General features: G+C 48.0%; 4 protein-coding genes across 5 annotated transcripts; 3 read left to right on the forward strand and 1 right to left on the reverse strand.

Annotated features, from left to right (window-relative positions):
• Positions 1-259: 259 nt before the first annotated feature.
• On the forward strand, positions 260-3,438 carry SLC25A44 (solute carrier family 25 member 44). Its single transcript, XM_053475239.1, has 4 exons — positions 260-374; positions 1,379-2,027; positions 2,291-2,418; positions 2,708-3,438. Exons 2-4 carry the CDS (start codon positions 1,406-1,408, stop codon positions 2,897-2,899), a joined length of 942 nt encoding a protein of 313 aa, XP_053331214.1. The 5' UTR covers positions 260-374; positions 1,379-1,405; the 3' UTR covers positions 2,900-3,438.
• A 1,842-nt stretch (positions 3,439-5,280) lies between these two features.
• Positions 5,281-7,221, forward strand: PMF1 (polyamine modulated factor 1). The gene is made up of 5 exons (XM_053474897.1): positions 5,281-5,483; positions 5,953-6,058; positions 6,160-6,260; positions 6,386-6,581; positions 6,948-7,221. The coding sequence occupies exons 1-5, from the start codon at positions 5,317-5,319 to the stop codon at positions 6,999-7,001; spliced, it is 624 nt and encodes a 207-aa protein (XP_053330872.1). The 5' UTR covers positions 5,281-5,316; the 3' UTR covers positions 7,002-7,221.
• A 1,940-nt stretch (positions 7,222-9,161) lies between these two features.
• Positions 9,162-10,271, forward strand: BGLAP (bone gamma-carboxyglutamate protein). The gene is made up of 4 exons (XM_053474411.1): positions 9,162-9,222; positions 9,419-9,463; positions 9,573-9,639; positions 9,844-10,271. The coding sequence occupies exons 1-4, from the start codon at positions 9,162-9,164 to the stop codon at positions 9,989-9,991; spliced, it is 321 nt and encodes a 106-aa protein (XP_053330386.1). The 3' UTR covers positions 9,992-10,271.
• Positions 10,272-15,248: 4,977 nt separating this feature from the next.
• PAQR6 (progestin and adipoQ receptor family member 6) lies at positions 15,249-20,653 on the reverse strand. Of its 2 annotated transcripts, XM_053475142.1 has the most exons (8): positions 20,518-20,653; positions 18,826-18,972; positions 18,160-18,287; positions 17,747-17,952; positions 17,051-17,177; positions 16,861-16,957; positions 16,572-16,716; positions 15,249-16,118 (listed from the first exon to the last, which is right to left on the reverse strand). In XM_053475142.1, the coding sequence occupies exons 2-8, from the start codon at positions 18,874-18,876 to the stop codon at positions 15,847-15,849; spliced, it is 1,026 nt and encodes a 341-aa protein (XP_053331117.1). In that variant the 5' UTR covers positions 18,877-18,972; positions 20,518-20,653; the 3' UTR covers positions 15,249-15,846. The 2 variants fall into 2 exon arrangements, with proteins under 2 accessions (XP_053331117.1, XP_053331116.1); XM_053475141.1 differs by having other exon boundaries at positions 16,861-17,177.
• Between the last annotated feature and the right edge of the window lie 489 nt (positions 20,654-21,142).

Raw genomic sequence — 21,142 nt, forward strand, 5'->3', positions numbered from 1 at the left:
ATAAATACATCTAAACAGCTTCGTGCTGTGGATCCATTATATATATATGTGACAGAGATACACACACACACACACACACCTATACAATCTGCATCGTGAGAATACGCGTGCACGATTAATACACGAATAGTTACATCCCTTAATTGTAACTCATCAGCGTAATTCCTTTACAGTTTTGGAGCAGAAGTTGTCATTACCAGTCACCGACACCCGCTGGCATTCCTGATTAGCGGTTTACGGCACGTGAAGTAATCGTCCCCGTCCCCCGTGTATCTCAGATGCCGACCGTCACTTCTGCGCGTAGGCATCGGCCGTGTCCTGGCGAGGGAGCCGATGATGTCCGTCTGTGAAGGTCCTGGCCCCTGAGAGCGAAGGTGCGTTAATTCTGTAACCAAATTGTGATGGCCGTTTGTGCGCCGGAGACGTGTGTGGTGATTGCTGGCCTCTCGGTGCTGTCCATGGTTACGGGTTGTGTAGCATTTACAATGGCAGACCATGAGGGGCGAGGGGCATCCGTATCGGATTGATGATGTCATAAAAAAGAGTTATTCAGAAATGATGCGCCTACGAGCTCCGGTTTGTATGACCAAATCCACGTTTGTGCCAGAAATTTGGTGGATCCCTTTAAGATCTTGCGTCAGTTCTTAGGAGGAATTGAATTCTTCCGATGGGGCAAAGTTCTGGAAGGCGACAGGGTGACTGACCTCTCGAAGGAAACGAGATTTATTACCCGAGGTTATTCCCCTGCAGACACTTCACACAGATTTCTAGCAGGTCACGCGGAGCTCCCGGCGGCCGGCGGCTTGTCCAGGTTATTGTATGGAGTGCGGTGGTCATGAAATCAGATCACTTTAATCCACCACCTTGCGCCGCCAGCGTGCCGAAACGCCATAACTGCCAGTGCTATCAATTGCAGTCGTTAATTCAGCTGTCACCTCTGCCAGAAGTCTCTTACAGGCATCCACAACTTTTCAAGTAAATAGTTTTTCCATGAATGTTCCAACGTTGTGAGGCAGACGTCTAGTTTCTGGTGTCACCCAAGCACAGTAAAACCTGTGTGGTATGTTACGGTCATCAGACGCTTGTAATAGACAGGTTGTAACTGGTAGCTGCTGGCTGGGGTTACAGTCGCTTGCTCGCTTAATGTAGGCGATGGTAACCTGAGATTTACTATTTATTGGCTGCACTAAGTGTTCAGAACAAAGCGCTCGAAAGAGCTGCCGGTGACCATCCCAAATATCGAGGGGGGGTTTCTCGGGAGAGTTTGTGTGTATTGTGTTGTACATTTGTATTGCCTGTCAGAATCCGTGTTCGCTGTATTCCGGTACCGGATGCGCCCGGGGATTTGTTCTAGAAATATCCGAATCTATCGTCGCAGGTGGAAGGAAGCCTTATTCCTGGCGCCATGGAGGACAAGCGGAACATCCAGATCATAGAGTGGGAGCATCTAGACAAGAAGAAGTTTTATGTGTTTGGGGTATGTATGACTATGATGATCCGGGTGAGCGTCTACCCCTTCACCCTCATCCGGACCAGGCTGCAGGTGCAGAAGGGGAAAAGCCTCTACAATGGGACGTTCGACGCCTTCGTGAAGATTCTGAGGTCGGAAGGAGTCGCCGGGTTTTACCGGGGGTTCCTGGTCAACACCTTCACGCTGATCTCTGGACAGTGCTACGTGACCACGTACGAACTGACCCGAAAGTACGTGTCCGGGTACAGTAGCAGTAACACTGTGAAGTCGCTGGTGGCCGGTGGCTCGGCGTCGCTGGTGGCCCAGAGTATTACCGTGCCCATAGACGTAATCTCCCAGCACCTCATGATGCAGAGGAAGGGTGAAAGCATGGGACGCTTCCGGGTTCACACAGCGGACAGGAAGCAGGCGGTGGCTTTCGGGCAGACCAAGGATATCATCAAGCAGATCTTCAGAGCGGACGGTTTCAGAGGTTTCTACAGGGGTTACGTTGCCTCTCTTCTCACCTACATCCCAAACAGCGCAGTATGGTGGCCTTTCTACCACTTCTATGCCGGTGAGTAGTAGACGAGTCAGACCCCGGAGGTAAAATCCTTAGTCCACGCTCGAGTTGTATAGATTATTGTAAGTTATGTTCTGCTGTGTATTTGGAAGAGGACCTGCTCAGGCACTAATAGTTACGACTACATGATGGTGAGATGCCTGCGCGGATGCCTCTAGCTACACCATCAATGTAAAGAGTGGAGCAGCGTTACCAGAGAAAAAAATCTTTTGTAGATTTATTTCTGTGTCTTAATGAATCTTTTGTTTCCCCCTTAGAGCAATTATCCCGTCTATCCCCAAAGGATTGCCCTCATCTCCTCCTCCAAGCCATATCCGGGCCGCTGGCTGCAGCCACTGCAGCTACCCTGACCAACCCCATGGATGTGATAAGGGCACGTGTGCAGGTAACCCGCACATCTCACGTAGGGGTAACTATACACCCCAGCGCTAGGCATTTTCTTAGCTGTCTGTATCTTAATTAACACATTACATGGAAGATCTGCCAGAGGTTGTGGCCAGCTGGTAGCCGGCCCCCAGAGGTTTACACATTGGTGATATCCGATGTCCACAATGTGCCTCGAGGTCTTGTCTGTATACACAGGAAGTCCAAAAATACGTCGGCTGAGTTTTCTTTTCTTTAGATGTTTTTGTGAAAATGGTTCTTATCGATGCTTTCTCGTTCATTCATTGCAGGTGGAAGGCAAGCGTTCTATCATCAACACCTTCAAGCAGCTGATGGCAGAAGAAGGGCCCTGGGGCCTCACCAAAGGTCTCTCGGCGCGCATCATATCCTCCACGCCGTCCACCATAGTCATTGTGGTGGGTTACGAGACTTTGAAAAAGATCAGCCTCCGTCCGGAGTTGGTTGACGCCAGACATTGGTGATCCCGTTCCTAGAACCGGGAAGGAGCACGGAATCTTTAATTAGGAGTGGAGGTTCCATTTTAAGGGATGAGGCAGGCGAAGCGGCGTGAGGAACATCTGGAGAACATTGACTTGTTTCTGATGTTGGTCGCGTAGATAAGACGGTTTGAGAGCTACGTTGGTTGCCTCTACCGCTCCTGGACTTAATTGTGGACAACATGAGCCACTGGGGAGACGCGGGAACCAGAGCCCCCCCCCATCATTCTATACATGGACTTAACCCTTCTATGTACATAGTGTGTTTTCTTAGTAATTTCACACGTGAGTGACACGAGTCTGTGGTAATTTCCTGTCCCTGAATTACCTTCCTTATTTCTTTCCACTATTTTTGGTTTTAGAAAGGAGCTTATGTTTTAATTTTTTTTTTTTAAACAAATTGAAATCGGTTTTATTTAATGTGGTTGCCAAACGGTGATATGTTTACAGAGGTGTATAGAAGCCTGAGTCAGCATCGCTACAGATTCCTGTTTTGATTGACCCCTCCTTCTCAGTACAAATTTGCAGGCATACCACATTTATGAAATGTATTTTTAACCTTATTTAATGATTTTTCTCTTAACCCCCCCCCTTTAAATTGGAATGTTATCTACCGGCAGATAAACCCAGGGTCATTATAATGTTGGATTCCCGGATCGGAGGGACAATGTCCAGTCCCAGGACACTGCATACCCCAAATGACATCTTTGGGGGGGGGGGATTTTATTTAATACGTTTATCTGCGAGGTTTGTTTATTGGTACATATGTCCGAAGGTCTGCTTGTATTGGAGGCCATCTCAGGAAGTCTTAGAAATCCCTGTGCTAAATATAGTGAATATTCATGTAACTGCTGGTTATTAAGACACTGGACCTCAGAAGTCAATAGAGATTTGTCAATCAAAGAGATTAATCAATGATTTGATTAAGATACAGGGCAACATTAAGCCCCCCCCCTTAAGGTGCAGAATATGCTTGTAACCCTTTGTATGACACTATGAATTTTTAGCGAATAACAAGCACTGCGTATAATAAAGTGTTCCAGCTTCACATTTTGATTTCAAGGTGTGAAAAGAAATCAAGTAAAATGGTATTTTGGTCTTGAGGCGGCGTACGTTTTACTTGTCCTTCAATAAACATTTTTACAGACTTTGCTGTGGTGGGTCGGTGGATATTAATACCCGTTAGTACCCGGTTCGCTCTCCGTTACTAGAGTCACGCTCTATAAACCGAACGCGCTACCGGAATGAAAAAGGTTCCAGGTTCCGCTTATTGCCTCGACGTCACTGGCCTTGATACATCGAAGGCTCTGAAAGCAGTTCCTCCGAGATCAACCGGCCCTGAAGAAGACTGCTGAGTTTGGGGCGTATTAACTAAATGGGTCATCCATCTCACTCGCTTAGCTGGGTATTATGGAGGAAGAGCTGAGATGAAATGCTCCTCTCGGGCGTTAGTGAATACTAACCCGACACATTTCCCAGTAAAGCCTCACGAATCGACAATGCCGTGGCTTCAACGCCGTGGTTTGGGGTTTACTGTCTGATATAAGTCGAGGTCTTTTGGGATGGAGTCTGTGGGGGGCGGCAGGAATGCATGATATCCATTAGCAGAGTTCCAGAAATACAATTACCAAAAGCCATGATCTGTACCGAGGCTACACAGCTCCAGTCCTCGAGGGCCACAAACAGGCCGTGGCTTTTGGATCTCCTGGAACCGTTCATTAAACTGACACACAGGACTCCCGGCATGTTTGTGGCCCTTGAGTGGAGTACCGCAGCCCACATCATACGCATCACATCAATCCACTGTAGTTACACTAGGATGTTACTTGCCAATGGATGTTCCGCTGTAACCAGAGAGAGCGGTCACCGGATCAGACGGCGCCAACTATGGCAGATCGGCTCGGTATAAGCTAATATATATGGGAACGTTAAATCCATTCATCTGCTGCTGTTATAACGCTTCAATTATATTATTGGACACTGGGAATTCCTACATTCCCTGTTCTAATATTATTATTGGCCCCTGGGATACACTTCCTGTTCTAGTAACATTATTGGGCCTTGGAATCCCTAAACTTCCTGTTCTAATAATATTATTGGCCCCTGGGATACACTTCCTATTCTGATATTATTGGCCCCTGGAATCCCTACATTTCCTGTTCTAATAATACTATTGGCCCCTGGGATACATTTGCAGTTCTATTAATACCGTATTAGTGGCCCCTGGGGACACCTACATCTCCTGTTATTACAGTTAAGGCACCTAAAACAATTGTATCAATTCTAAAGGCCATGTGCTGGGGGCGGGAACTACGCTGTGAGTGACACCTCAACCAACCAATAACTGGGTAGGAGAGGCCGATGTTGCTTGGCGGGAAGGCCAGGGGAAAGGACCGAGGAAGATGGAGGCAGGAGAGGGGGATGATGCGATAGCGCCCGCTGGGCCCTTCGAACAGACCGCTGGAGCGCCCCAAGAGCCGAAGCCCCCTCCTCTACAGGGCCCTCAGCGGTTACTGATCTTTAATACCCTGATGGACAAGTTCCTGGAGGGGCTGGTGGAGGCGGGCAGGTGAGAGGCAGCTGCCTGCACGCTTATTGGCTAAAAGAGAGGGCTGCGGGGAGGTAGTTGGTGGATCAGTGCTGGCGTTTGATTGGCTGTTTTAAGTCGCAGTTTATTGGCTGCCTTTGCTAAACTCTGAATAGGTAGAGGTAGACTCTGCTTGCCCCTTTTAGGAGACATGCTTCTGGTCTGAATAGCTGCCAATCTAATAATGCAGCAGCAGGCTGGCTGACCAGGGATCTGCCTGTCTGATCCACATGGGGTTAAAGGGATACACAGATCTCAGCTGTTTCCCAGCATCCAAGGGGTTAAGCTTCTTGTAATAATGTAACTGTTTGGTAATAAATCTTTGCAGCGTGCCCAGCGCGTTTCACTGGGAGGCACAACAGAAGAAATGTCAAACGGTACGGGGTATTAGTATAAAATGTGTAACATACAATGATCTGATTGGCTGAAAGTTGCCTCGCTTTCTCCGTAGTTACCAGCGGTTTGCGCGCTGTTACCGGCGGTTCTATAAGGTGCAGCCAGAGATCACGCGGAGCATCTACGACCAGTTTGTGTCCCAGCTCCAGGAGTCTATCAAGGTAAGAGACCGTGCCAAGAGATGCCCACAATGGGGCAGTTACTCAAATCGGAGCCGAGGGTCCCTTTACCCTTTACATGCTATTGCCCCTTCCCCCCTCAGGATGAGATTCAGGAAATAAAGAATGAAGGTAATCTGGAGGAGCTGCTGGACTCCCTCGATAGGATGGAAATGGAGGCAGGAGACGTGAGCGCCCTGGCCTGGTGAGTGAGACGCGCCGGTGGGCAGGTAAAGGAATAGTGCCGCCATTGCTTGGCGAGTCTGTCTAGAGCCCGGGGCGCGTTCTCCTGCGCGGTGGGTAGTCCTGACGGCTCTGTGCCCCTCGCAGGCGTCCTAGTGGGATTCCAGAGGAGGACCTGCGCAGCCACTTGGTGCCGTACCTCCTGCAGCAGCGGGAGTACCTGAGGAAGGGACTGAAGGAGCGCACAGAGGAGAACGCCAAGCTGGCGCAATCGGTGCTGGCGGGGAGGAAGAAGATCCAGGACATGCAGCAAGAGATTGAGAAGAGGAAGCTGGCCTGGCTGGTGAGGGTCTGCTCAGGGGGGCAATTAGGGCTAATTGGGCAGGACGGTGAGGGACCACCCTAGGGGTAACAAGGTGTAAATGAGCCTGGTGCTGGGGGGTCTGCTTTACAGTTCTTTTCACTATGTAACCGCTTTGTTTAGACACAAAGTATCTGTTACTAAAACGCAACTTTATAAACACAACATAAAGACAATTTAACAAAATGTATCAGCTGATTCAGGAATTAACCATATCCTGCCCGCCTGCTACGCCTTACACAGAAGCAGCCAATCAGAAAGAGGCGAGGGGTGCACGATGGGAGGCGGGAAGCGTCGGCACTTATACCCGAAGTGAACGTTGGTGGGAAATGTTTTGTTTTTTTATAGGAGTTGAGTAAAGCTCAGAGGGAACTCGTTCTGTCCATCGAAACGCCCAAGTGACGAGCAGCGGCGATGACATCATATTCCGCGTACGCACCGCCGCCCGGGCCCTATACAGATCAGGGCCAGACTCCCGGGGGGCCCCGCCGCACTTTGATGTCGACTTGGGAGCGGACCTGGGCATTAAGCAGTGCTGGGGAGCTCCACGTGGCTGAGCGCCTTTTTTTTACATGGAAAAATAATTTTCTTTTTAATAATAAATGTTATGTTGCAGTGTGAATGTGGTTCATACCTTCTATGCCTGGAGAGATTCTGTACCCACTACTTCGGAAGTCTACAGACTATATCCTGGTCAATTAAGTTTTTATGTTAAATAGTTAGTGGTGCAGCGAGGGGGTATTGTTGGGGCTTTTTTGTTTGTTTAATGGGACCCCTTATGGTCATTTGTCCCGTTTCTCCTGCTGTAAAGACCTTAATCAGCCGTTAGTCTCGTCTTAGATTCAGGAGCCGTGTGCCTATTAAATTCACTCACTGTATTAGCCTCTACCGCTTCTGCTGTGAGGCAGATCCACTGAGCTTTTAGTAGGGGCCGGATTTCCTTGTTGCCCGCATAGCTCAGGGTTTCTGGTTAGGTAGGGGTTAAAGTGATGGGGCGGACAGGGTTCGGTACTTGGTCCACGTATATATGTAAATAGAGATCGTGCTGCCGCAGGCTGTAGGTTTGGACGCTGAGGTGGAAATGCGGTGGACCATGTGGTTCTCCACGAACTCCGTCCCCTCCTAATGATACAGCCGAGGATTGCGGGGTAGAGATGGTGTTTACCCCTCGCAGGCTCCCGTGATGGGTCATTATCCGCTAAGCCAGATGTGGAACGAGCGAGCGGGCGGGCGGCGGATGCAGAATTCTGCTGATCTTCTCTAAAGCACAGCAGCAAAAGAACCTCTAACGTCCCTAAACGCGATAACTGTGACTTCCTGTTCTCAGGATCTGCATGATTATTCCTCCCCATTAAGCTCTCTCCCTTCGTTAGGCTGCTGGTTGTTGTTGATTGGCTCAGGCAGCCTTTGTAAGGCTGAGGTGAGAATAAGAGAACGTCAGGACAGGAAATTGATCACATAATGCTGGTTCTGCCACAGGCTGCCTCTGGTCTCAGCTTCTTTTATGGAAGTATGCTGTGAAACGCGTTGGTTGCCACATAATGCAACAATACTAAGAAAGAACAACCGGCTCCAGAGGGGGATCCCCGGGACACGGCTGCTGACCTCCTGTCTGTCCAGGGCCGCTTCCTGTGTGCGGTTTCTCTGCGTTAATAACACGGATGGCGATGGGGAGGAAAAGCCGGTGGAATATAATTCCATAGGACAGGAGACGCTCTCTGCATAACGTGTCATTTTTGTGCCATATGAGTGGTTTAACCCCTTCCTTGTTACCGAGGCGCAGGTCCCGAGCGGAGAACCGACCGAGTCCTCGACAAGTCCCTCTTTCACCTTCATAATAAACTTTACCAACAAAACGAAAACTTGTCTTTTTCTGCTTTTGTTACAAAAATCTATAAAGTTAAACTCGCAAAACCTGGGATGGGGCAGGGGAGGAATAACGCAGAACAGCAAGTGTAGATGATGTTTTATATATTTTGTACAGAATGTGTTCTAGTACGGGGGTCTCTGAGTGCACGGGGGTCTCTGAGTGCACAGGGGTCTCTGAGTGCACGGGGCTGGCAGCCAGTACCCAAACTCAATCCTTCTACAGCGCACTGCATACTATATCTAGAGGTTAACCCTTCAGATCTTTTAAAATATTTAGCCTCAAGTTGGATTATGTGCCCCCCTATGAGATATGGGCTGGCGGGGGGCACTCTATTCTTATTCTGCGGCTGTTTGGGGTTAATAGAATACAGATGCATTTAAAGGGTTACTCGAGGGAATAACTGTTTGGGGTGAAATGATCTTTGAAACAGCCCTTTGCTGTTGAAGGGTTAAGAGTCCTTGGCCGGGAACGCCGTCTCTTTTCAAATTAAGCTCGGGAGCGGATGCAGCTTTTCTTTGGGCTTTTAGGTGCCACAAAGCGGTGGCGCAAAGCCTGAATCCGCCTACCCCGATGTGGGGGCAAAAGAAGGGCCGTGGACCCTTCCCAGTCAGCCCAGAGGGGTATAAATTCTCTGCAGCTGCGTAGGGGGAAGTAAACACGAGACGGACGCATCGACAGCATCTCCAGGAGCCATGAAAGCCGCGGTCCTCGTCGCTCTGCTGGGCATGGCTGCGCTGTGCTGGGGGCGCACAGGTATGGGGACTACTCCTTTAACTCTGCAACTCCCATACAAGAGTTCATTCGGGGTGACGGGGTGAGGGCATTAATATGGAATTAGAGATAAAGTTACACGACATCCTTAATACCCTCATTCTAAATGTATTTTCTAGAACTTCATCAAAGTAAAATTCCCTTGAATTTCACTAAATCACTATTTCCCCCCCCCCAGATCACTACCCCCCAGACGCTGCGTCCGATTCTCGCGGCTCAGACGGTGAGATTTTATCAATACGTATTTTTGCTCCAAGTTACTAAAAGCAGGAACATTGTGTTGGTTTCCATGGTAACTGCTCCAAGTAACCCTGTCTCTTTGTTCCCCACAGCTTTTCTCTCCAGAAAGCAGTCCAGTAATTTCGCACAGAGGCAGACGAGAAGCAACCTCGGCGGCCCGTAAGTAAAACCCCATCTCTGTCTCTTCTGTGTTTCAATCTCATGCAGGTGATGCTACTATTTTACATGAGAGAGTGGTAGACAAGTGGGACAGCCTCCCAGCAGAAGTGGTACAGGGTAATACAGTGAGGGAATTTAAACGTGCGTGGGACAGGCACGTGGCCCCTGAATCTGTGTATTGACATGGTTTTTGCGTTTGTTTAGGGGGCATGTTGCCGCTGCTGCCCCTCCCGCCGCCGGGTCTCCCCTAGAATCCCAGCGGGAAGTTTGCGAACTCAACCCGGACTGCGACGAGCTGGCCGACCACATCGGGTTCCAGCAAGCGTACAGGCGGTTTTACGGACCAGTTTAACCAGTCCGGACCAGCAAAGGCCAGATCCCACCCGTCTATATCCACCACATCATATTTAACTATTAAAATGCTCTTGGTCCTAATAAACTCTGGTGACCAGCGTTACACAAGCAGTGGCCCCCGGGGCCTAATTAGCAAATAAAAATGTATATTTCTGCAGATCCATTTTATCTTCCTATTGCATAAAATATTTCTGGGGGTTCTAATCTTACGACTTAACCCCTAGCCTGCTCAAAACATGGCAAATTACCCCCCTGGTGCCAGTATTAGTAGTCTAGTTCAGTGGAATTACACAGGGACCAATCTACTACATTGAGCGCCAGCTCAAGGAAGGAGTTAAAAGGCGGGCTTTGCGCATGTGCCCAGCGCTTACTGTGTTCTCTTGAAGTTTCAATCTGTTTATACGTTACGATGGATTTTATGTTACTTTCTGACGTTTGTATAACCCGGATCTCAATAAACAATAGTTGAAGGATTTTTTTTGTGTTTCGACGGATTATCATTCATTGTTGGTTTTATCAAAAACTGCCGGGGCCCCTGGGAGACGTCACTACTGAGGATCGGGTATCCCTGCAGGGTCTGTCTAGACTTTGCTGGGCTACCCGATCGCTCCGATGAGGCAGCTGTAACAGTTGCCGGCACGAAATTAGTTTATTTTTCTAATCTTTGCTAGTTTTTACTAAATTTCGAATTCTAAATTTTCAGCTAATCCTCCAACTATGGTATCAAACGAAAGCTCTATCTCTCCTTGAAAAAACAATATATAGTTTACATGGGTACACTATTCACAGGAAAGGAGAATCATCGCTAAGCCGACATACCCCAAAAATGGCAAAATTGCTCCGGGCTTTGAGGTACCAAAAACCTCTGGGATTGAAGGGGTTAAATCCATATGAAATAACATACACACACTAACACACCTTACTCCCTCACTCCTAACACATACTCACACTCATACACACTATTTATGCCTCTGCTGAAAGGCAGATCTTGCACAAACTGACTAAACCTACTTGGTTACGAGGATGATCACACACATTCTCCAAGCGCAGATTAAAATAAATCACCGTGAGCCAAACTTTCATTTAATACAGTGGTTTAATCCCACTAGCGTGTATGTTTAACCATTTCCACATTTTAGAAGAAGAAAAAAAAAAGATTAGTTTAATTTTCCATGTTAAATAAGGATTTTCGCTAAATACCGCAAAACTGCACAAAAAAATCATATTCAGTATTAATATAATTAGAGAATCAGCGCATCTCCAGAATGCGGCTTCACTCTTGTAGTTGGGTTATATTAAAAATGAGCTTTATCCGTGTAAATACCCCAGCTCTTTCGCTATATGGGCAGATTAAATGCAAAGCAGGTTAGAAAAATAATTATAAAAGTTAGAAACAGTCATTTTAGCACTTTTACGTAACTATTACATATTCAAAAAGTTATTGCAATCATTTTAGAACCCAGACACCCTTCAGTAAGAGAAAAAAAAGTCTGCGGGCGTTATTAGCAAAAATTGCCATTTGAATTATCTTAATCCTTTTTTTTAATTATTATTTAGCTTTTGCACCAAAAGAGCACTTTAAATAATTGCCCTAAAATCTCCTGTATTAAATATAAAGACACTCTGAGATATAGAAAAAAAAAGGCAAAAACGCATTCTAGAAATGCTAAATAAAATGAAGAAAAAAAAAATAAAAAAGTATTTTTGGACCATAGCACCAAAAACTGAGATTCTTATCATATGGAAAAAACGTTTCTGGAACATACAACCTCTAATTATTATATGTCACGTAACTTTGTTATATTACAAACCACTGTAAGGATAAAAAATAATTAGCAGCATAATCTGAGAATATTCAGAAAATTCAAAAGAATCTTGGAAAACGAGAAAAAAAGCAATTAACATCCTGCTTAATAAATTCAGTAGTTACCAAAATATAATAAAAAAATATACCATGTTAATATTCCATATTACAATACTAAATCAATCAGTAGGAGCCGTTAGTAAACTTGTGAGAAAATATTTTCCCCGGGTTAGTAGCAAATCATTTTTTTAAAAAAATATTTAAAAATATTCAAAATATACATTCCACAGAGCTCAGTAAACTGAAGGCACGGAAAGCACTGATATATTAACTATCCAAACCGAACTAAGAGATTCATTCCGATTCAAACTAGTTTTTAGATTTTGTCTACATGCAGAATGATTCCCAAGTCAGTTCTAAAGGTCGTACATGCACCATGTTTGCCCCAAAGGGTTAATAAGATTTTGTTAGAAATTATCTATTGAAATCACAGCAGTTTCACGGTTTATGCAATAATATATAGTTTTACTGAGTATATTTGGGGCTATAGCTTTGATATCGGTCATTGTGTCCAATGTGCTGCAGTACTCTCACTTCACCACAAGATGGCACCACAAACAGTACTTGTCTTTATTAGCGATTATTGATCATTCATTAATTAGCGATTCATTTTTGGGTCCGAAAAGTGATACACTGTGGCTTGTGGTCTCCCCTGTTTTTGTACTATACTTTTTTAATTATTTTCCATACGTAACAATCCCTTTAACAGACAAAGTCCCAGAAGAATTCAGTTTAGATGTATAGATCAGAGAGCACCATGGGGCAATTATCAAATTCACTGATATAAAAATACATTTCTATGCGACACAAAATTGTGATTTTATAAGACAAATTTAAACCTGTTTTGTCATTTGAGCTATACATTTCAGCCAGCTTGAGGCTTTGCCACAGCAGTTTATTAACAAAAACCTTCCCGATCCAGATACCGTACAAACCTAGACCATAAATCCCAGCGCAGACATTTACCCACTGAGTGCCATAGAGGCGAGTAAGGGTTAATCCACAGGATAAACCCCAAACGCTCATTTATCCGATGCCCACTTCCTCAGGGTCGCCCTGTACAGCGATCCCAGCCTCACATCCAAAAATACCCCAAAAATGGCAACTAAACCCCCTTCCTGCCTTGGGACCCACAATGCATTTGGCCCCTGGGCCCCAACGGGGAAAGGGTTAATCCGATCCAGCCTAGCACCGTTTAGCAGATCCACACCAAATCCACTTTCCACACTTGCATTAAACTTTCCCACTTGTCCCCGCGCGGCCCCTGGAATTCCCTGAGTGGGGTTTATCCTGCGCTCCATGTTCTCATGACGGAGTAATGGAGACAAACAGCTGCTCCGTTCCCCCTCAGCAGACACGTTTCTACCCGGCACTGCCACAAGGGCACCCGCCGGCACACCAACAATCCCACACTGCCAGCTTTGCTGAAAGGCCGCTCTGTTTCTCTGCTTACTCACAGCTCACACTGTATTCCGCTTTCCTTCAACCTATGTCACAACTATAACCTTTATAACTGCAAGCTTCAAAGGGTTAATCTATCGACACTCTCAAATTACCCACCGAATACTCGTTAACCAGAATTACAACGACATGCTCTGGGAATAAATCATAAAAACCCGATGCCAGGTGATGGAGGTAACCGCGTTACAACACATCAGTCTCCAATGTGTTCAGCACTTCACCCACCAACAAGATGGCCGCCCCTAATTTATATATATATCCCACTCCCATTATGCCAAACCAAATCACTGCTCGCTGTAGACCAACGAGAGAGAGAGAGAGAGAGAGAGAGAGAGAGAGAGAGAGAGGCTGAGGGCGAGAGAGAGAGGGGAGGCTGAGGGCGAGAGAGAGAGGGGGGGCTGAGGGCGAGAGAGAGAGGGGGGGCTGAGGGCGAGAGAGAGAGGGGGGGCTGAGGACGAGAGAGAGAGGAGGGGCTGAGGGCGAGAGAGAGAGAGGGGGGGCTGAGGGCGAGAGAGAGAGAGGGGGGGCTGAGGGCGAGAGAGAGAGAGGGGGGGCTGAGGGCGAGAGAGAGAGGGGGGCTGAGGGCGAGAGAGAGAGGGGGGCTGAGGGCGAGAGAGAGAGGGGGGCTGAGGGCGAGAGAGGGGGGGGCTGAGGGCGAGAGAGGGGGGGGCTGAGGGCGAGAGAGAGAGGGGGGCTGAGGGCGAGAGAGAGAGGGGGGCTGAGGGCGAGAGAGAGAGGGGGGCTGAGGGCGAGAGAGACAGGGGGGGGCTGAGGGCGAGAGAGCGAGAGAGAGGGGCTGAGGGCGAGAGAGCGAGAGAGAGGGGCTGAGAGCGAGACACACAGAGAGGGAATGAGAGTGAGAGAGGGGCTGAGAGAGAAGGGCTGAGACAGAGAAAGAGAGGGGATGAGACAGAGAGATTAAAATACATTTTAACAAAGGACAGGAGGGAAGTTTATATCAACTGAGGAGAAAAGTTACAGAAAGAGACCCACAGAGGGTCAGAGGTGGAATGGAGGGAAGTTTTACTTTACTAACAGGGTGGGAAATGAGGGAACAGCCTCCCAGCAGAAAAGGTAGAAGGTAATGCAGTTTAAACATGAATGGCATAGGCATACGGCTCCTGAGTCTAATTCTCTAATGACATCTGACAGAAAAACATTCCTCAGACCTCCTTGAGCGCGTCCTGTCCCCTTATATATAACGAGTAACAATGTTTCTGAGGTATTTGTAATAAAGAAACGTTTTTCACTCACGTTTGCCGTCCCTTCGGCTGATAAAGCGATGTATCCCAAGTGCAAACCGCCGCTCGCAACTCACTATCCAGCTGCCTCCACTCTCCTCATTGGCTACTTTACTCAACAGCTTTTATAAAACTAACTTCCTTCAGAGACAGGAAATAGAAGGCCCCAACCAAGATGGCCGACACACATTCAGTGTGAAAACACATAGAATGAGATGGTTTATTAGAAATATGTCTTTTCAATATACTCAGTGTACACGTTTCCTGCACCAAGAGAGAGACACAACCTGCTTTGTCTTATCAAGTGTCCCCATTCAGTTTGGCCAGTCCCTATTTATTAGCCAAATCCCCTCTACCTGTCTTTCTTCCGTGTGCCTCTTTCCACCCCAATGCCCCCTCTCTCCTCTCTTAATGCCTCTCTTTCCTCCCTTGTGCAACTCTTTCCTTCCCTAATGCCCCTCTTCCCTCAACTGATCTCCCTCTTTCCCTCTCCTCGTGCCCTTCTCTCCTCCCCTGTTGCCCCTCTTTTCTAGGAGTTCAGAATGTTTGCTGGGTATGAGGGTATCGCAGGGTTCTACAGTCCTAAAAGCCCCGATAATGTGTATAGAAACAGCAGGAAACGGCTTTATAAATTAAACGGGGTGAATAAACCCCATTATTCTCCCTCTGAATGCCCACCCCCCCAGTTACACAAATACCCAGCGGTCCCACGTTCTTTATAACCCGGAATAAATCTTTTCAAATTGTAAAACCTAACCTTTATCAATTTGGGTCCAGAATCGCTCTGGATTTGATAAATCTGGCCGCAGAAGAGCGGAGATGGGGGCAGATATACTCAATAAAACTATATGATAACAGGTTAATAGATTTCTAGAATGTAACACCTTACTCACTTCTCCTAGAGGTACATAAATGTTAGCCGTGGATAAGAAATGAGCAAATGTGGTAAAGATGATATCTCTTTTAGCATGTGGAATTGCGATAGATTGCAAGCCTTTGAGACTAAAGATAATACGTAAATAGGCCTAAAGAAGAGACCTTAGTAGTCTTGAAAGCTAGCAATTTATTGCAGTTCCGTTAGCCAATGAATGCATTATCTTTACCTAATTAGCTCTGTCGTCCTAGAAGAGATAAACATGGAAGAACTTGTACCCAGTAGCCGTAGGGCTTCCCTATACATGGAGGACCAAACCGCTGGTAGTCCCAGGAAAGGTATGGCTGTGGATACAGAGCTACGTACAGGTCGGACACACTTGCCTCCGGGTTCTGGGGAGAGCTGTGAAGATCTCAATGATCCTTGCATTTGGGGTCTCCAGGAACATGGCTCTGTAATATGGAGTTGGCCCGCGGAGACCACAGCAGGGTGGCCGTGAAGAAACAGATTAGAATTATGTTTCCGATGACCGAGGTGGCCACGACCCCCAGGGTGCTGGAGAGGGAGTCGGGCTGAGAATGGAGGGTGAGCCAAGCCTCCCGGCTGGAGCGGTCACATAGTACAGCTTCCATCTGGAAGTGGGTGCCCAGCACAGCACAGACGTGAAACAGTTGGTGGCTGTGACCTGCACGGAGACATTAACACCTCAGATGACACTCGAACCTCCCGTACATTCCCCAAACATCCATAAATACACATTTCCCTGAATTTCTATACCGGGCTGAGGTGGTGTATCTACTGAACAAAGTGTTCAAACCTCAAACACCATCCACCATGTGTGGTGTCGTATGGGGTCTGAGGTTACCTGCCCCATAGTCGCCCACAGCCCTCACTAATAGTTTGATGTCACCCTGGGTTTTGTATCACCTGGTGGCCTGGTGTGTGATGTCACTTCTCACATGATGTCATCTCCACTATGTCTCCTAGGTTCTACCACCAATAGTCTGCCATGAGTGTGAGGTCCTCCAAGGTCACCTTTGGACCTCTGTCTCTTCCTGTTTAAGGTCCTCTAGAATCAGATGTCCCCTTAGGACCTTCTATCACCTACTATTTGATGCCACAACCCTGTGCATTTTACCAAAGTAGTCAAATCGTCCCGGGGCCAGGCGTTCGGGCAGGTGGGACGCAAAAAGAAAGCCGGTGAGCAACGCGAAGAAGAGATGATACAGGTGCAGAGGAACCGCCTCATTCCAGGTGCAGCCGTCCCCAAAACACAACAGAAGCTACGGAAGACAAATTGACGTAGACGTAAGCGATCTAATAGCGCAATGAGATATCCCCCCCCACCATCCCAGTTCATCCCTCAGTTGCCCCTAGTAAGGGTAACTACTACAAAGTGTCTGCCCCCCTGTAACCTTAGCACTGACCCTAAAAAACAGGGGGATGTTGTCGAACACAAAGGGATGGACAAACGCCACGGTCCGCAGGAATTTACTGAGATGCGGACGCTCCACTTCCAGGAACCTGTATGTCACAAAAAGATAAGAACACCCAGATTTAGCGTATGAGTGGGGGCTCGTCAGGACGCACTGGGACATGACAGAGACCTCCACGTACCGGGAGTAGCAGGAGAGACCGGTGCAAATAAACGTGTTAAAAGCCGCCACTGGAACGAAAACGCGGTGCAGGGGACCGTTTACCCATCGATCTGGCAATACGTAGGCACCGTAGGTGAAGGCACAGCCTGCGCAGGAACACACGGGATGTTAGAATCCCCAACCCCGGAGAACATACACGGCAAATACCCCAAGCAGGGTGCATGGATCAAAATTAATACCATACTCTAATTGACCGATCATTGTGACCTTCGGATAAATAGATTGTAAGCTCCACGGAACACACCATGTTTACAAAGCTGGATGGGATTGTTCATATTGCCACATCTATAATACGAGGGCCGGTCTCTGCCCCCCCCCCCATGCAAACATGGCTTGGTTTCTGACTTTCTCGTGTGTTCAATAAATTCCATCTTCCATGCTCTGTTTTTTTTTTAGCTTGTTTTTTAATCCACAGGAAGGAGGTGAAACGACTCGGTCCCACCTCAGATTCTGGATTATTATTTATTTTTGGAACGGGTTGGAATATCCGGTAACATTCAGGCCCCCGGCCGAGACACCCGGCATTGGAAGTCAATGACGACTTGTGGCGTATGTTTCCCGTACATAATTCTAAAAAATCCGCCATCATGCAGACTGGATGGAACCATGTTAGGGTGATTGCCAATGAACCGGGGCCACTGCAGGATGGACATACCTAGACTGTAGAGGCTCAGGGCTCCGTAGTCCAGGAAGTAGCAGATGTGGCGTGCATGCGCGGACATACTACTGAAGGTGTGAGCAAAGCTGGATGTGAAGGGATACAGACAGATGAGCATCATGTAGACCAGTAGAGGCCAGTTATAGGACTGGCCAAAGAAGTCCAATGTATAGGAGAGCAGCAAGAACCTCCAAAGGAAATACCTAGGACCGAAGCAACGGACATGCCATCAAAATTTGATCTATACATTTGTTACCTGTCTGCTACGCATGGAATTTCAAGTCTCCCAGTCTGTTCCTGACGAGTTATTTCGTATCGTCTGTTATATTTTTTGGTGGATTTCTGATGAGTCCTGGTTTTCCCAGACAGGTTTCTCGTTCCCACCACCGCTACAGAAGGTCGAGGCTCACCATGTGGGCAGGAAGTGCGTCCAGATATTCACAGTTTCATTGGTCATCTGGAAGGAGCTGAGCAGACAGTCCAAGGCCGAGCTCTTGGGGTGACGGTAACCGGACAGGATGCCATCTTCCCAAAACACCTGGAGAAGATGAAGCAGAACATTGAAGGGGTTAATCCAAACCCACAATGTGGCGGGGTTTATTTTCCTCCCCATTTTTAATAGTTAACATCCCTTTAAATCAGAGTAAGTGTTTCTCCAAACACTCGAGTTTGCGTTGGGGGGATTTTCTTCCTCGTAAGCCGTGGGCCGTGCCGCATTCTTCAGGATATTAAAACGCCGGGGAGAGGATAAGAGCGTGGCATCGGCTCACGCTTACTTACGGTCGAGTACATTGTACAGCGCTACGGAATAGGATGGCGCTACATCAGATAATAAAAATAAGTGGCCCGGTCACCTGCCCGATTTGCCCACCTTACTAACTCATTTAAGTAACAGCCTAGCAAGGGCAGCAGGTGAAGGACATCGGCTACAGAGTCCAAGGCGCTCCTCTGCCTTCTTTAGGCTCATTAGTGAGCGAGTAGGTACCTACGCGGAGTGATGACCGAGGATTGGTGGTACCTTTTACTTTAGAATTATCAGCCCCCCCCCCGGGGGTAGGATTATCAGAGACACTCACCCTTGGCATCTGATGAACGCTCAGAAGCTGGGGCAGTTTGATCGTCAGCATCTTGAGTCTAGTTGAGTTTCTCCGAGGGTCGAGACGGTCTGATTCTGCTCCTTCAAACCCCCAGATGAGACGCTCTGCTCCAGCAAAGCATTCGCTCTAAAAAAGAGACAGGTTTAGAAAAAAGAAAAGAAGAGGAAATGAAGCAAGATGCCTCCGAGACGACCAGAAGCAGAAGCTCGGCATGTGGGATGGAGAGAGAGGAAGAGTCAGGAAACGAGACAGATCGGACACATTGTGCAAACGAGACGCTCTCGCCGATATTATTTCCTCCACGCCTGGCGCCCCCAGACGCAGACATGTATTCCAGATGTTTTTGCCAAAGTGTAGTCTCGTCCGCGTTACGCTCTGATCCGTGTGACACTGGAGAGGGTCCACGGGGGCCACGCAGAGGAAAGCACGCAGCAGCTGTATTTATTATCTATGTATATATTATTTATACAGCCGCCCTGGACGCGGGTGGAGAGATGGGGCCGCCTGGGCTCCTGGTGGCTTTCACTGGAGAACTGGACCGGGTTCTGGAAAAATATCGCAAGCTTATTAACAGCCGGTGTGCCAGAAAGCGGATCGGGGGCTGCCGACCCATAAATAGAAGCCGCCGGGCCCCACGGATGGGTGCGACAAACCCCCCTGCACCGCGCAGACTACTCGCTGTGTCCTGTTTGTTGCCCCTGCAGCCCAACCCCTGTAGACCACGTGCCACAGTCCAGCGATACATTTACAAAGCCATTCCCCGCCGTTTCTATACACATTATCGGGGCGTTTAGGGCTGTAGAACCCTGCGATACCCTCATACCCAGAAAACATTCTGACCTAGGAGAGAAGGGGCATAGGGATTGGGGACTCAGAAGGACTGACCAAACTAAGCAAGGACACTTGGGAGGTATGGATATGAAGAATTTTGTCTTCCTTCTCCCCACGCGTTCTTCAGTGACAGTCGCCTGTTACGCAGGGGTTGGGACAGATGTATTGAGCTATTGTATCGCAATTATTACGGCACCCATGGTGCGGAGAGACGGGGCATCAAACCCCTCCTGTTGTTTCCAGACATTGTCCTGAATAAAAGATTTTTAAAGTTAGTTTTATAGGAGAAAAGAAAATGTTTCTGCTCATTTAAGTCGAGTTATGTCACTCTACCACCTCTGTAGAGAGATCATTCCACGCATCCACTCCTGTTTCTATATACGTCAGGAGTCATGTGATTTATAAAGGGGAGCAGGACAATTGAGGGATAGTCTCGGGGCGGAGAGAACCCCCTATTTATCCCGGGACTCTGTGGATCCCGGACCCCCCCTGTGAATAACGCCCTTTACTGAAGTTTGAGGAACTGTGGCTTGCAGAATATCTGAGCTTTGGCCAGATTTCCGCTCCTGACTTAGCGTGTTCACCTGCTGCCCCGTGCCAGCTGCTCATTGGCGGCTCCTGTAAAACAGGCAGTTAGATTGCTAGCTCTGCAGCGCCGGGGCGCTCGCTGCTATTCTCAGGTCTGCATTGTTGGAAACTGAAGTCATTCTGATTTACGGAGTGCCGAGAACACTGTAAGCCCGGCTGGAACAAAGCCACGCGCAGAACAGTTACCCACCAGGGAATGAGACGGGACGATCAGCCCCCAGTGCCCAGAATCCATCCCCGGCTGACACTGACCTGATCCTGGCCGTGCCGGCTTTCATGAGTCCCTCTGTGCTCCCCGGACCTCGCGGGTGATGTAGGCGTTTAAGGACAGGACACCGGCTTCGCCCTCTTGCGTGGGGCAGATCTGCTTTCACCGGATGGATTTTCAGAGCATTCCTTGGCTGAGCTGCTGGACCAAAGCCAGAACTCCCCCCCCCTCAATCTCTGTGGACTCTCATTGGCCGGCGGCTCCCAGTCAGCCGATCCGACTCTACAAGACGGTTCTTTGTCCTGCCTTGAAATGGCCCCAGATTCCTCCCTGACCCCAAACCCCTTCAGGAAACACCCACCATTGTGAGCCCAAATGCATCGTATTCCACCTCTTTCAATGGCCCCAGGGCTTACAAAGAACATTTTAAAGCAGGGCGCAATATAGAGTTTCACGGAGTACCGATGAATAGAACCGGGCTAGAACCCCGCACCCTGCCTCTCTTAACCCTTCCGCTACTGGGGCGGGTGAAAAGAGCGGGGCAATTAATTTCTACCTGCGTTCAGAATTGCCCTTTACGCAAACGACCCTTAAACACGAGAACAATTACGTTAAAATTAACACGCCGTACCGTATTGGAATTAATAATCTGCTAGAATTCTAAATACA

Source organism: Spea bombifrons, chromosome 9 (genome assembly GCF_027358695.1).
Source record: "Spea bombifrons isolate aSpeBom1 chromosome 9, aSpeBom1.2.pri, whole genome shotgun sequence".
Classification (NCBI taxonomy): Eukaryota; Metazoa; Chordata; class Amphibia; order Anura; family Pelobatidae; genus Spea; species Spea bombifrons.